The 12,599-nt window shown below is 42.7% G+C and overlaps 2 protein-coding genes across 7 annotated transcripts in view; one reads left to right on the top strand and one right to left on the bottom strand.

Moving 5' to 3' along the window:
- Positions 1 to 12,599, top strand: part of rpl38 (ribosomal protein L38) — a 498,028-nt gene that overhangs the window by 72,861 nt on the left and 412,568 nt on the right. The window lies entirely within an intron of this gene.
- The window catches only part of sdk2b (sidekick cell adhesion molecule 2b), a 244,451-nt gene that overhangs the window by 18,491 nt on the left and 213,361 nt on the right, over positions 1 to 12,599 (bottom strand). For all 6 annotated transcript variants that reach the window (XM_051417851.1, XM_051417849.1, XM_051417853.1 and 3 more), the window contains exons 21-36: positions 12,357 to 12,548; positions 10,543 to 10,664; positions 10,286 to 10,395; positions 9,195 to 9,345; positions 8,837 to 9,074; positions 7,883 to 7,998; positions 7,397 to 7,685; positions 6,661 to 6,855; positions 5,672 to 5,873; positions 5,170 to 5,273; positions 4,257 to 4,327; positions 3,462 to 3,594; positions 2,727 to 2,783; positions 1,937 to 2,038; positions 1,556 to 1,671; positions 966 to 1,152 (exon numbers count right to left, since the gene is read on the bottom strand). In XM_051417851.1, the coding sequence (XP_051273811.1) occupies positions 966 to 1,152; positions 1,556 to 1,671; positions 1,937 to 2,038; positions 2,727 to 2,783; positions 3,462 to 3,594; positions 4,257 to 4,327; positions 5,170 to 5,273; positions 5,672 to 5,873; positions 6,661 to 6,855; positions 7,397 to 7,685; positions 7,883 to 7,998; positions 8,837 to 9,074; positions 9,195 to 9,345; positions 10,286 to 10,395; positions 10,543 to 10,664; positions 12,357 to 12,548 (2,385 nt within the window). The remainder of the gene's footprint in view (positions 1 to 965; positions 1,153 to 1,555; positions 1,672 to 1,936; positions 2,039 to 2,726; positions 2,784 to 3,461; positions 3,595 to 4,256; positions 4,328 to 5,169; positions 5,274 to 5,671; positions 5,874 to 6,660; positions 6,856 to 7,396; positions 7,686 to 7,882; positions 7,999 to 8,836; positions 9,075 to 9,194; positions 9,346 to 10,285; positions 10,396 to 10,542; positions 10,665 to 12,356; positions 12,549 to 12,599) is intronic.

The following is a 12,599-nucleotide window of genomic DNA, read 5'->3' as shown; positions in this document are numbered from 1 at the left end:
GTTTTTCTTTGTGTGTTTGGCAAAATTGAAAAAAAGTGACTACTTTTCTCTTTGCGAAGTCTACCTCTGCAGGTCGAAAATGCTGCTGCTGTCACTGCAGATCCAGAATTGCAGTTGTGAAAACTTGCTGAGCAACAGTTGAGACGCTTGCAATGGACAAAGGTCCTTTGTCTTCTAAAAAGTTGGGATAACTATCTCCACAGTGCTCCTCCCTCCTCCCCCTTTCCAACTTGTCATCTGCTTCCTCCTCTCACGACAGTGATCCATGAGGGAAAGCGAGAAGCTGTGAACATCTTCCTTTTTTTCCCTTTAAACTGGGCCATGTTATAATATTAAAATCCATTAAAATTGTAAAAATTGTTATTTTACACAGGGGGTAAGAAAGAAAGAAATAAAGAGAGAGACAAAGTTGGGTATGGGCGGTTTCGTGGGGACGGGTAGACATAGCGTGTCTGCAGAAAGTAAGCTTGCTCAAACAATTTTCATACCATCTACTTTTCAGACAAAACAGGAGATTCAGCAAATGAGTTTAGGGTGGGTTTGCTGATTAGGAACTTATGCTCAGTGTGTGGCTCCGCTAACATCGTTTGGCATGCTGACAGCAACGATTAGCATCATCCTCACAACAAATTCTTTCCTCATGGTTGACTCATCTACTTTGAGAAAAACTCTCAGGGATTTCCAAACTAACATCAGCACCACCACCACCAGCGCATAAATAAGACAAATGAATGAACATGGCTGTACGCGCTCTAATTTATCTGCTTTAGTGATGTCATCCTGCGACCTCATTTGTCTTCAGCTTGTCTTCTTTTTCTCAGTACCTCTCCATCATGCGTTCATTCATTACACACAGAAATATTTGTTTTACTATAGATGCATGATTGCAGTAGTCCTGACTGTTGCACTCATTCACGGAGGATAAATAACTTGCATGTTTATTGGTATCTGGCGCTTAGATATACCTGCTTGCTGAGTGCGCCCTCTCGTCGGTGGGCTGCGGGGTCCATCCCCGGCTGCGTTGAAGGGGGCTACACTGATCATATAGGTGGTGTAACCGGTCAGGTTCTTCAGCTTGACCCCTCCTTCAGGCATGAACAGAGTCCGCAGCCGCTCTGTCTCATTCTTGCGCTGGAACTCCCAAAAGTAAACCTACGTGGGAAAAGAGGGGCATAAATAGATATTAATGTATGTCTTCACTAACTGTGCAGGGAATACTTCTGCTTCTATAAAATTGAAATTACACAATTTCAATCTCTCTTAAGGGAAAACACTTTCATTTTATTCCCTGTAAATGTTTTTTTGAGCTGCAGACTAAAACGTTCATTGAAGGCCCCCCCTGGAAAACAAAGTTAGCTAAAACGGTAAAAATGTGCATTGAACGGTGATTAACATTAAATGTAGTCGCCTGTGAATCACAAAAACATTTAAATGTTTGTATTATGATACAAACAGAAGACAAAATTGTTGCTTTAATGGGAAGTAGGCCCATAAAATGTGTTGCCCCCTTGCCAATGTTTTTCGGAGAGTTTTAGAATGAGAATGTGAATCTTACCTTGTAACCCTGAATGTCTCCATTCTGTGCATCCACAGGAGGAGGGTCCCATGTCACATCCAGCTGGGTGGCAGTTGCAGACTGAATGGCAACATTCTGGGGTGGGGCTGTAGGCACTGTTGGAGGCCATCACACAAATCAACTATACATTAGAAGACAATTTTTTTTAACATATTAGCTTCTGGTATCACTACTATAAACAGGACAGCCCTGGGCTTTAAAAAAGACATATTACACCTAAGATCTTGGCATGCTTCTAAAAGGAGATCACTTCAGCACACAGATTGTCAGGAGCAGCTGCTGTATGCAATCTACTTGAGTGTGGTAAAATAATTTTGCGATTGAGACTGTGCACATTGAAATGACAGGAAGCGTACATACCTGCTTCTCCCACAAACACCTCCTGTGGTGAGCTGGCTGGCCCCTCGCCCACAGCGTTGTACACACTCATGCGTATCTCATAGCGCTTGTGTTTACTTAACTCTGCAGTAGAAGCAAACAATCATGCATATAAAGTTGGGAATTATATTCAAAACCAAACTGTGAATTGCACTTTTTAAAAGTTGAAATCCCCAATTTTCTTATCTGCACAGGTCACTGTCATTGCTCCACTGCTGACCCACCACCCTGCCATACATCCCTGCACCACCATCCTGGTTTAAAACTAGTAAAAGTAGTGCAATAAGGATAAGGATATCATCTCTAACTTGAGTCCCACCCACTCACACAACGCTGCTACTGGGAACTAAACACTCATTCTGCTATACATAATTACAAGGTTACAGGAGAAATATGTGGCCATCTGCTTTTGTACTGTTTACCCAAATAAACTGACATGTGCAAACCAAGGAGTATGTTGGACTATGAGAGCTTGTGTACATAGTGTCCAAGAATTTCTGTATACAGAGTGCTTCCATTGGCCTCGGTGGAGTGTTTGTACCAATGCGATGTGAATACGAGCAGCCAAATGCTCTGTTAATTTGCTCAACACTCTGTTTTTCCTGCATCACTATTCAAGGCAGCAGGGCACTGGAGACATATGGTGAGATCCAACAGAAAGATAGCTTGTTTTAAAACCTAATTAGTTTGGGGATTGAATCATTGAGTACACAATGTGCATGTGTGTGTGTGTGTGTGTGTTTTTGCGGGACAGAGACATAACAAAACTTACTGTCCAACTCGTACTGAATCAGAGTTGAATCACTGAGATTCCGGATGCTGTAGGGGGCTGCGATGGAGAGGCAAAGTGATAAAAAAAGAGGTCAAGGAGAGAGAGAGAGAGAGCGAGAGTGGAGAGACAATAGGATTAGTATCCAAAGTCTAATATTTTCGCTGTTAAGAAGGGCTTTGCTATTGTCATAAAAAAAACCACAATCACAGTGATCACAGCTCTGAGAGAGCCCCAGAATGACTCAACAAGAGTAAAATTATAGGCTAAGTTACACAGAGCAGTAGAAACTGAGCGGCTCTGGAGTATAAACCTAATAATAGCTTGCAGCTGATAGCTGCTGATCACAAGATGAAATGTTTTGCTGTGAAGTGTCAAGACCAGCGGGGAGATCTCGGGAACAGAATAGGGCTGTGTGAAAGTTTTCCTCTGATGGAAATAATGGCGCTGGTGACACATAAAGACTGCAGGAGTAATCAACCGTGACGGAGTCTTATAATTGTATGAAAATGCTACTGAAGTTAAGCCAGCTGAGATTTTCTTTTTTTTCCCAATACACCAATTGCTGGATGGATTTTGACGTGCAATTTCTGTCCCGGGTTCAGTTCTTTAAATTCAAACTCCGACAGTTGTTCGAAATGAAAACCCCCATACTTGTATTGCCAAATGTAACTGTGTAAAGAACCAGCAGTGCAGGTGGTAGATTACTACAGTTTTACTACAGCAGTGGCTCCTCACCGTTCAGCTCAGCCCAGGTGGACGCACTGTTGATGGTATGAACAGAGTAACTGCGGAGTCGGTCATAGAGCAGCTCACGGTATCGAATCCGAAAGCCCAGCAAGATGCCATTGATCTTCTCTTCAGAGGGGGGCTGCAAGGGAAGAGATGGGGGAGTTAAGGTCTGATGCAGATCTCTGCAGAACTGAACTCCAGAAATAGCTTAGAAGACTGTGTGTGACCCAGTTTTAATGAGGTCATGTAATTCCACTTTAACAGGCATTTTACCTTTATGTTTCTTCACTGTAAAATTCCACTTTATCAGTCTGTGTTTAGTCTCTGACTTACTGTCAGTGAAGAGACTTACAGTAAATGAGACACACAGTGAAAAAAAAAATCTCCTCTCAGACTGAGCTCATCTACAGCTGAGTCACATGGAGAAATCCCCCATGGTTGAACATGAGAGAGCAGGGCCAGAGGCGAGAAGTAGATAGAGAAAACAAGTACCTCTCTATCCTTATAAACTCTACAAGTGTTCTCCATAAAAGTAAAATTGTGGCTTGGAGCCTCCTGTATTCCTCTTTATGACCTGTTAATTCAGGTGTGAGTTTGGGTGAGGGTTTTTTTTTGTCAAGACACACATAAAGTAGTGTGTGTGTGTGTGTGTGTGTGTGTGTGTGTGTGTAGCACCAGCCTGTAAGTATAGGCCTTCTTTGTGTGCTGTTATGCTCTCTCATTAGAGGCCACTTTCTCAGACTTTCATGGATTTTGAAGACAATGAAACATAAAACAAACAGTTTTACCGTCAGCACTTACCTGCCAGCGGATCAGCACCGACGTTGTTGTGTGCGGCGTGACAGAGAGGATTGTGGGTGCTTCGTCGGGCGCTGAGGCAATAAAAGTGAGACAAAATGGGCTAAATTGACCTGAAAATGTGCACAATTTAAGATGCTAAATCTAACAATGTGCAGTGGCATTCATGGAGCATAAACACACAATAGCTAAAAGAGAAGAGCCACTGACAGATGAGTCAAAAATAGCAGTTTGAAAGATTAGTAGACAAAACATTTCTTTAGATGGTTAAAGTGCCACAGGGGAAACTCTGCCAAGGTTTTAATGTTGCTCTCTTGTCTCATGGTAACTGCAGATGGTGCGCACATGACATCACCTGCTGCCTTTGCCAGTTATGTCTGAATCACAACAATAGGCTAATTCATGCAGACATTAAACCCCTTTCATAGTGATGCAGAGGTGATGCAGTGTGAATATTTGACCTATAAATATCTACATAAACAATATGTGCACACAGTGTACTTGACATATTTTCATGTTAAATATAAAGCACATTACAGAAACTTTATCTTTTTATTATGAATAGTCAGACATTTTGGGAAATATGCGTATTTGCTGTTATACGCAGGACTATTTCTTGGGCCCAGTGACTTCTTTTAGTCTTGTTAGTACTGTAAGATTGCCTGGCAACCATTGGATACTCCAAGTAGTTACTTCACTCGCCAAGAAATAGCCCTGTACATAACTCCCCATGTTGTTCATTAAACAGATGAACGTGAGCTTGATATGTGCTGGTAGGTTGGATTTAAAAACCTCAAAATGAGCCAAGCTGCTGGCTGTAGCCTCGTGTTTACCATAAAGTCACTACAGTACTTTCCAAAATGTCAAACTGTTCACACTTTGAATAAGGATGTTTTTCTCACAATGTCAGTCTTACCATCCTGTAGAGTCGTGATCGCTTCACTTTCCTCGCTGTACTCGCTGTCCCCGATGTCATTTGTGGCTTTTACTCTGAACTGGTAGGATGTGAAGGGCTTCAGCCTTAGGGACGGAAGCACAGGAAAGCACATCAATCTTGATGATAAGCTACGGCACTGGATCCTAAATCTTTTGAGTCACAGACATCAAAAGAGAACTGCAGTCTCATTGCAGGAACCACACATTTTCTTTCTTAATATCCTAAAATGTTCTTGACTAGTTTATACCATTGGTTATGTTCTAAACCAGACTGTCAATTGGAAACATTATTCCATATAAGGATATTGTTGATTTGCCCAGCCGAGTGTAGTATAGCTGTTTAAGTGAACGTAGCAGTGGGCAGATACAGTGCTGTCTCATTTAGTATCACTCTCTTCATCTAAAGAGAACAAATATATTTAAAAAAAAACATTTCTATTCACAAAGGGGATGAAATGTTCTGGCAGGAAAGTACACCCTACCTAGATACTATGTAGGAGGTGGCTTCATGGTTGACAGAGGCAGAGTGGACTGTCCAGTTGCTCTCAGGAAGCTCTCTATGTTGCACCGTGTAGTAACGCACAGGAGACAGACCGTCGCTGCCTGGCTCCCACAACAGCAAAACCTGGCGGGCCTGAACGTCTTCCTGAGGAACCATGGGACGACTGGTGGGCTGGGGACGAGCTGCAAAGACGGACACACAGGCAGAAGGTGTATGTGAGGGAAAGAGACATTGTGTAACAAAGGGTTTGGATGAGAGACATTATAATTGGGCATAAAGGATAGAGTGGGATCAAAAGGATTGGAGGAATGAATGGGAAATGGGTGTCGGGAGGAAGGAATAAATGGAAGGATGGAGAAATGAAAAAAAAAGCTCTTAGAAATGGGCTTGGGAAGAAAAAAACAACCCTTTTTGCTCTATGCTCGCTCACATATGAATGGGCTATATTGCACAGACATGGAAAAAATGTGCATTTCTGATGAATGAAAAGTAGCTGAGAAATGAAAGTTGCAGAGTAAACAATCCACAACATGCCTTGAGGGAAGCAGATGGGCTGATTCGTTTTCACAACTGCATCAGAGCGCATCCCGATAAACACCCACAGGGCACAAACACTCCTTTAGAAAACACATCTGCTAACTGGACTGTGCACTGGAAATGAACTGAGTGCAAAGACAGCTTAGCACAGCTCTATACAAGTTGTGTCATTACTGAGATCACACACCTGTGTCTGCTCTCAGGACTATGGATACAAATGTCACTGCATCAGTTTCCTGTTTGCGAGTGAACTGCGAAATGATGTTACCATTTCACTTCAAAATACCACTTCACTCTGCAAAACACCATTAGGGATAATGACTTTTTCTTGTGTGCTCATGTAAATTATTGTGGTATGATCATGCACCACATATTCAGCGCTCTAATGTGTTAGTATTAAAATACACCACACATTCAGTACGTTATGGTTACCTCTTTTCTCCGTGGTGACCACCAGAGCCTCGGCGGCCTCACCCCAGCCCTTTCTTGTCTGTGCCGTGATTCGGAACACGTAGACGGACTCCGGCTTCAGGCTGGTCACTGTGTACTGGCGAGCGCTGGGGTTCAGCACGTCCACTGTGGCTGTGTTGCTATTGGTGGAGTTGAGGTGGTATGTGATCTGGTAGGCTGGAGAGAAGTTGGCGACAAACAGCCTTAATGGAGGTGCCATAAGGAGCTCAGATGTAAACTAAATCTAGTCTGAAAAATGTGTTTTAGGCTTTTGAAGCATTTGTTGTTTGTGTTGTTTTTCCTAACAATATGAGGAAAAGCAAACTGCGCGACAAGCAGCTTTGCCTCCTCTGAAATGATTCCATTAGCATCTGCTTCTGCATGCTACTGTGTGCTTCTGTCATGCTGTACACTTTAAAATAAATTATCTGACAGATGTATAATGAATCAAACGCTCACAAGGAAATCCCCAATTAGCTTACAAGAGAATTCAACTCCCTCTGCAGCAATGCTAGAAAGATTTGACATTATCTAGTCCATCAAGCTGAAAAAACATTAAAAGTATGTTGAGAATCATCAGGAATTACACCGGTGGGCCTGGTGCTACATCAAATCTAAACAAGGAAGTCTGTGTGTGCAGTATTTGGCGGATTGTCTAGTAACATTTCAATAAATAAAACTGACCAGGATATAAAAAACAACACAGAAAAGGACTAACCAAGTATAATGCCATTGGGTTGCGAGGGGGACTGCCAAATAAGCCGGACTGAGGTGGTCCGCACTTCAGGGAACAGGATACCCACTGGAGGTCCTGGCACATCATCCAAAGTCCTCTCCAGGATGGGTGGAGAACTGGGCCGTCCATCTCCAATCCGTGTGAAAGCCAGAACCTGGATCTCATAGAGCACGTATTTCCCCAGCCCAGTCAGCTGGACACTGTGTGTGGCGTTCCCCTCCACCGTCCAAAAGTGGACTGTACTGTCAGAGTCCTTCTCTTTGTACACCACCTGCTCGAAGCGAGGAGACAGGAGATGAAGAGAAAACGGGGGAATTAATTCGGAGAACTGGCCTCACATACTGTCACCCTGCTGCTTTGTATGCTGCCTAAAAATAGCTGACATTTCTAAAAACTAATTAGAGTTTTCTGACTGCTTGGTAAATACATAGCGAATAACTATAAAACATAAAAAAAAAAAGCACAGACCTTGTAGCCCAGAATGAGACCATTTCTGTCTGGCTCGGGAACTTCAAACCAGCGGACCAGGATGCTGCTAGAGGTGGTGGCGAAGGCGGACACGTTGGTGGGTCCACAGGAGGGGACTGGAAAACAAACAGAGCAGAGAGGTGAAAACATTATGTCTGAATAGCCCATTGTTTGCCATACATTCTGAAAAAAATACTTTTCATACTGCCTGTGTGTATGCTTATTTATTGTGTGGATATATGTATTCAACAGAGACACATTTTGAGTGATCTGCTATGGTTATATCATGTGTGATGCACATAGCCTCTGATATCCTGGTATACCCTCCAGGCCTGCTGTAAAAAGAAAGACTCAAGAATAGGCCTTTTCTCTTCCCTGGCACTCATCCCTGGACATAATACGCTGATTCCCAAGAATCTGCTGGAGTGAGTGGAAAAAAAGAGCACAGGAATTCCACATTTGAGTCCATGTGTTCTCAATTTCCTCAGACTCCGTCCTTCACTCCTTCCATTCCTGACTACCCAGTATCTGGTGAGCAATGTGGAAGCAGAAGCGAGGAGGGAAAAGAACAGTCTTTGCTTAAATAGGGGTGGGCGGCTAAAAAGACTCTCACATAAATTCGACATATGGCAAGAGTAAAGTGTAAGCGTCTGTCTGTCATTTGTAATATGAATAATAATTTTGATATTGCACACAGATGTTGCAAAAAAAAGTACACAGAAAAGAAATTCATTTTTTAAGAAAATCAATGAAAATATGGCGGTACAGCAAAGTGTTAGTTGCTGTGGGCTTTTTTGGGTGTAAAACAAACACCTTTTTTTATAATAAATCCTCATTTCATTGTTGTTTCTTGGCAAGAACCTGACACAAACAAAGGTGCTTTTGACTAATTAAGCTCTTACTCTTGGATTTTGGTCTTTTTCACTGAAAATGACTAATAAGGTGCTAACTCACCAGACTCCCTTGTCCTGCCTCTGACTGGCTGGCTCCAGGGCCCCATCCCAATGCCATTGACGGCCTGGACCCTGACCTCGTACTCTGTCCACTCCTCCAGGTCCTCGATGGTAAACTCTCTTTCCTGGCGGTCAGCGATGATGTGGATCAGCGCCCGGCCCTGTGAGCCCGCACGGGAGTACTGGACCCTGTAGCCCACCTGCTCTGCATTCCCGTTGTATTCCCATTCAGGCAAAGGCTGGGCACGGACATTGAGAGAGGGTATGGAGAGAAAAGATGGGTAAAAAAAAGTCAGACTCCTTAGATTGAGGAAGTAATTCAGAGATGGCATGCATGTGGGAAGAAGATTCCTGCTTACCATCCATCGTAACCAGAGGCTGGTCTCGCTGGCGGTGCGCAGGGTGACATTGGCGGGGGCCATGTCAGGAGGAGCTGGGAGGGTCTGGATCTTCCTGGAGGGCTGGCTGGGAGGACTGATGCCCACTATGTTCACCTGGCGCATACGGAACCTGGTGTTTGGAGTTAAACATTATAATGTAACCTGAAATCACAGCTCAGAATCTGGCAAATCAAACAATGTATTTCCAAAATTACTGTAGAACTTGCACTGTGCATCTTCTTATATGAGCTTTATTGCATTTGAAATTAGATCAGAGCATTGGATATGAATACAGTATGATAATGAGTATTTCTGAATATGCAAAAAAAAACAACAACTAAATTTTGATCCAGCATGAGCTCTAACTCTACTCAAATGTAAAGTGGCAGGACTGATGTTGGAATGATGAGAACTATAGCTGTTGTAGGTCTTCTGGGATTGGCTCAGCGAAACGCTCATCGGTTATATTGAATGTGATTATGGAAAACAAGCAGACTGCACCAAGATAAAGATCGTGTGCACGCTGTAAAAATAATTTGAAAATCACACTATCCATAACAAGCTTGTATCCAAATCAAAGGAATGGAGAATAAGATAAGGCTCCTGGGATATGCTGAAATTTTAGCTGAGATACTGAAGCGCACATACACCTTATCTGTTGTTTGTCACAATCTGCACATGCTTAATGTTGTCTGGCGTTAGATTATACTGGGTAAATCGTGAGCAGGTTCATCCCTTATAAGGCCATTCTATATAATAATGTTCTATGCTGTGTATGTATATCCTGTGTACAAAAGTTATAGTATAGGCATGGTATAGGTATGGCAGCAAATCAAAATTGTATGTATTTTGGGCCAAAGTCTTACTACTAGAGAATGTGTACTGAACTACTTGTGTATTTGTTTGTAACAAATTTCCTTTGTAGGGTGTCTGGCTGGGGACATTGATTAAAATAAGACATCTAGGCCAAGTCTGAGTATATTTACTGTTTTTTTTGTTGACAAAAAATTGGTTATATTCAGATGCACATTACAGATAAATGGAGGCAGACACAGTTCCCAGAAGGCTACCTGTAAAAGGTGTATGGGTTGAGACCTGGCACCTCTAAGGAGCGAGCCTCAGGTTCGTTGGACACCTGGTGGACCGTCACCCAGTCCTCATTTTCACCTACCACACCCACCTTGGGCAAAGACAACAGAGAGTATGATGAATACAGTAGATACCGTAATGAGAAACATTGCGCAAGCACTGCCAAGATGACTCTAAAAGTAAAATATCACATGATTAAGGAAACTGGAAATTCAGCTCCGGATTAAATCTGGTTCACCTGGGCCTCAACCTGCCAACGGGAAATGGAGGTTTTTCCATCATAGCCAGGTTTGAACTGCAGGGTGACGGAGCGTGGGCCGATGTTGGAAATCGCCATGTTGGTAGGAGGGCCGGGAAGCTCTGTGAAGGAGCAGAGAAGAAAGAACCAAAGTTGGACAAAGAGAGGAAGAGACTAAAAATGACAGAGGGAACAAATAACTGCTTCTTCTATAGGTGTATCATGTGTGTCTGGGTGTCACACAGGGTGGTTCTGGTTTGTAGACTTTGCTTGGAAAATCTATCAACCACAGCACCCTCTTGTGGCCGCACAGATACTGCACACAGATGAATTGCTCGGCGATCTCACTCATTTCTCTTTCCCTTGCCTTCCCAACTTCAGCTTAGACAGCAAAAGCAGATTAGATTTGGAAAAGATGCTTACACACAGTACACAGGCGGAGACAATGCCATGAATGTCAATTACATTGCAGTTATCTGGAGATACGATTCAATCTGATACCCTACTGTTTACACTTGGGCTGAGTAAACAATAAGAATGGATTATTCCCTGGAAGGGGAAACAAATCTGAAAATGGTGAATTCAAAGAACAGCGGGGGGGATTTTTGTGTATATGAATATCATTGTTTGTTTGTGTGTGAATTTTGGCATGTTTTTCTGTGCTTCTTTGTTGTTACGTATGAGAATGTGCTTGCGCATAAAATAATTCGTTAATTTTCTTTTTTTTCCCCTCATGCTTCACTCGAGATAAACCTAACATAACATATAGTTTTCATAAATCCTAGTTGAAGATATTAATGTCAAATTGTGGCATATTGGAGTGTGGACATTGGGCTAATATTAAAAAGATATAATTACCCCCATGGGCACACTAAGCAATTTTTTCCAAGATTGCTTAAATGCGGGTGTATTCAACACTAATGGAATGCAGATTATACGTGCCGTGGTAAAATTACCACCTCTAAATCATTTGCATGACTGATTATTGAGGTGGCTTTCAGCTGGACTGTTACGGTACATTTGGAGGCACATAGGTGTTTTCTTTATACATATACAATGAGAGTAATCACCATTCTGGGGACTGTAACTGCTGCTCTGAAGCCAATATAACAGCCTGTCATTTCACAGGTCTCACAGATGCACAGGGTCTGAATGCGGCTCCGGTAATTGACGTGGGCATTGTATTTCTATTACACAATTTTGCAAATATGAAATCATTAAACACTGTAATTGTCCTTAATGCTCTCGCGGGAGCTATTATTTTGCCGATGTGGGACAGATGTGTATTGGTTGTGTTTTTTTTGGGTTCCGTCCCAGCTGAGGTGACTGGGGTCTGGTTTCATTGTGTCTGGCGCCAGACAACATGGAGTGTGTTCACCAGGTTTAATGTGAAACAGTAAATATGCAGGAAAGGAAGGTTCAATAAAGGTTCCCAGCTATTGAAAAAGTAACCCCGATGACTTCATCAGGGTTAACTGTGGTATCTTGGCTTCAGACTTAAAAATGTTTAACAGAAAGCCTGCAATACAAACTAGAGATCCAGTGTGGGCTTCATCCATACTAGGGAATTAAAGCACTGTAGCTTGATATCACAAGGGGTAAGTGAGAAGTATTTTTTTATCATTTAAAGGTCGAGTGTGTAATATTTAGCAGGATCTATTAGCAGGAAAGGAATATAATATGCATTACAGTGTTTTCAGTAGTGTATAATCACCTGAATATAGGAATTGTTATGTTTTTGTTACCTCAGAATGAGCCTCTAAATCCTGCACACTGGACCTTTAAGAATCTGTACTGATTTTTTGGTTACTGACCTGGTGGGACACCGGAGGAGATGGTGGAGGAGGACAGCTGGCCCTGGCCTTTGGAGGTCATTCCTGCCACTTCAATGGTGTAGGTGGTGAGAGCAGTGAGCCCAGTGACCCTGTACTCTAGGGTGACATTTGGCAGGTAGTGGGTGACTCTGGTGTTCGTTCGGTTGTACTCCTCCCACGAAATTCGGTAACCTGAAGAGAAAGAGAAGAGATGGGTTGACAGCGACAGACTGAGAATCCTCT

Source organism: Dicentrarchus labrax, unplaced genomic scaffold (assembly GCF_905237075.1).
Source record: "Dicentrarchus labrax unplaced genomic scaffold, dlabrax2021, whole genome shotgun sequence".
Taxonomy (NCBI): Eukaryota; Metazoa; Chordata; class Actinopteri; family Moronidae; genus Dicentrarchus; species Dicentrarchus labrax.
This window is presented reverse-complemented; position numbering and strand designations above follow the sequence as displayed.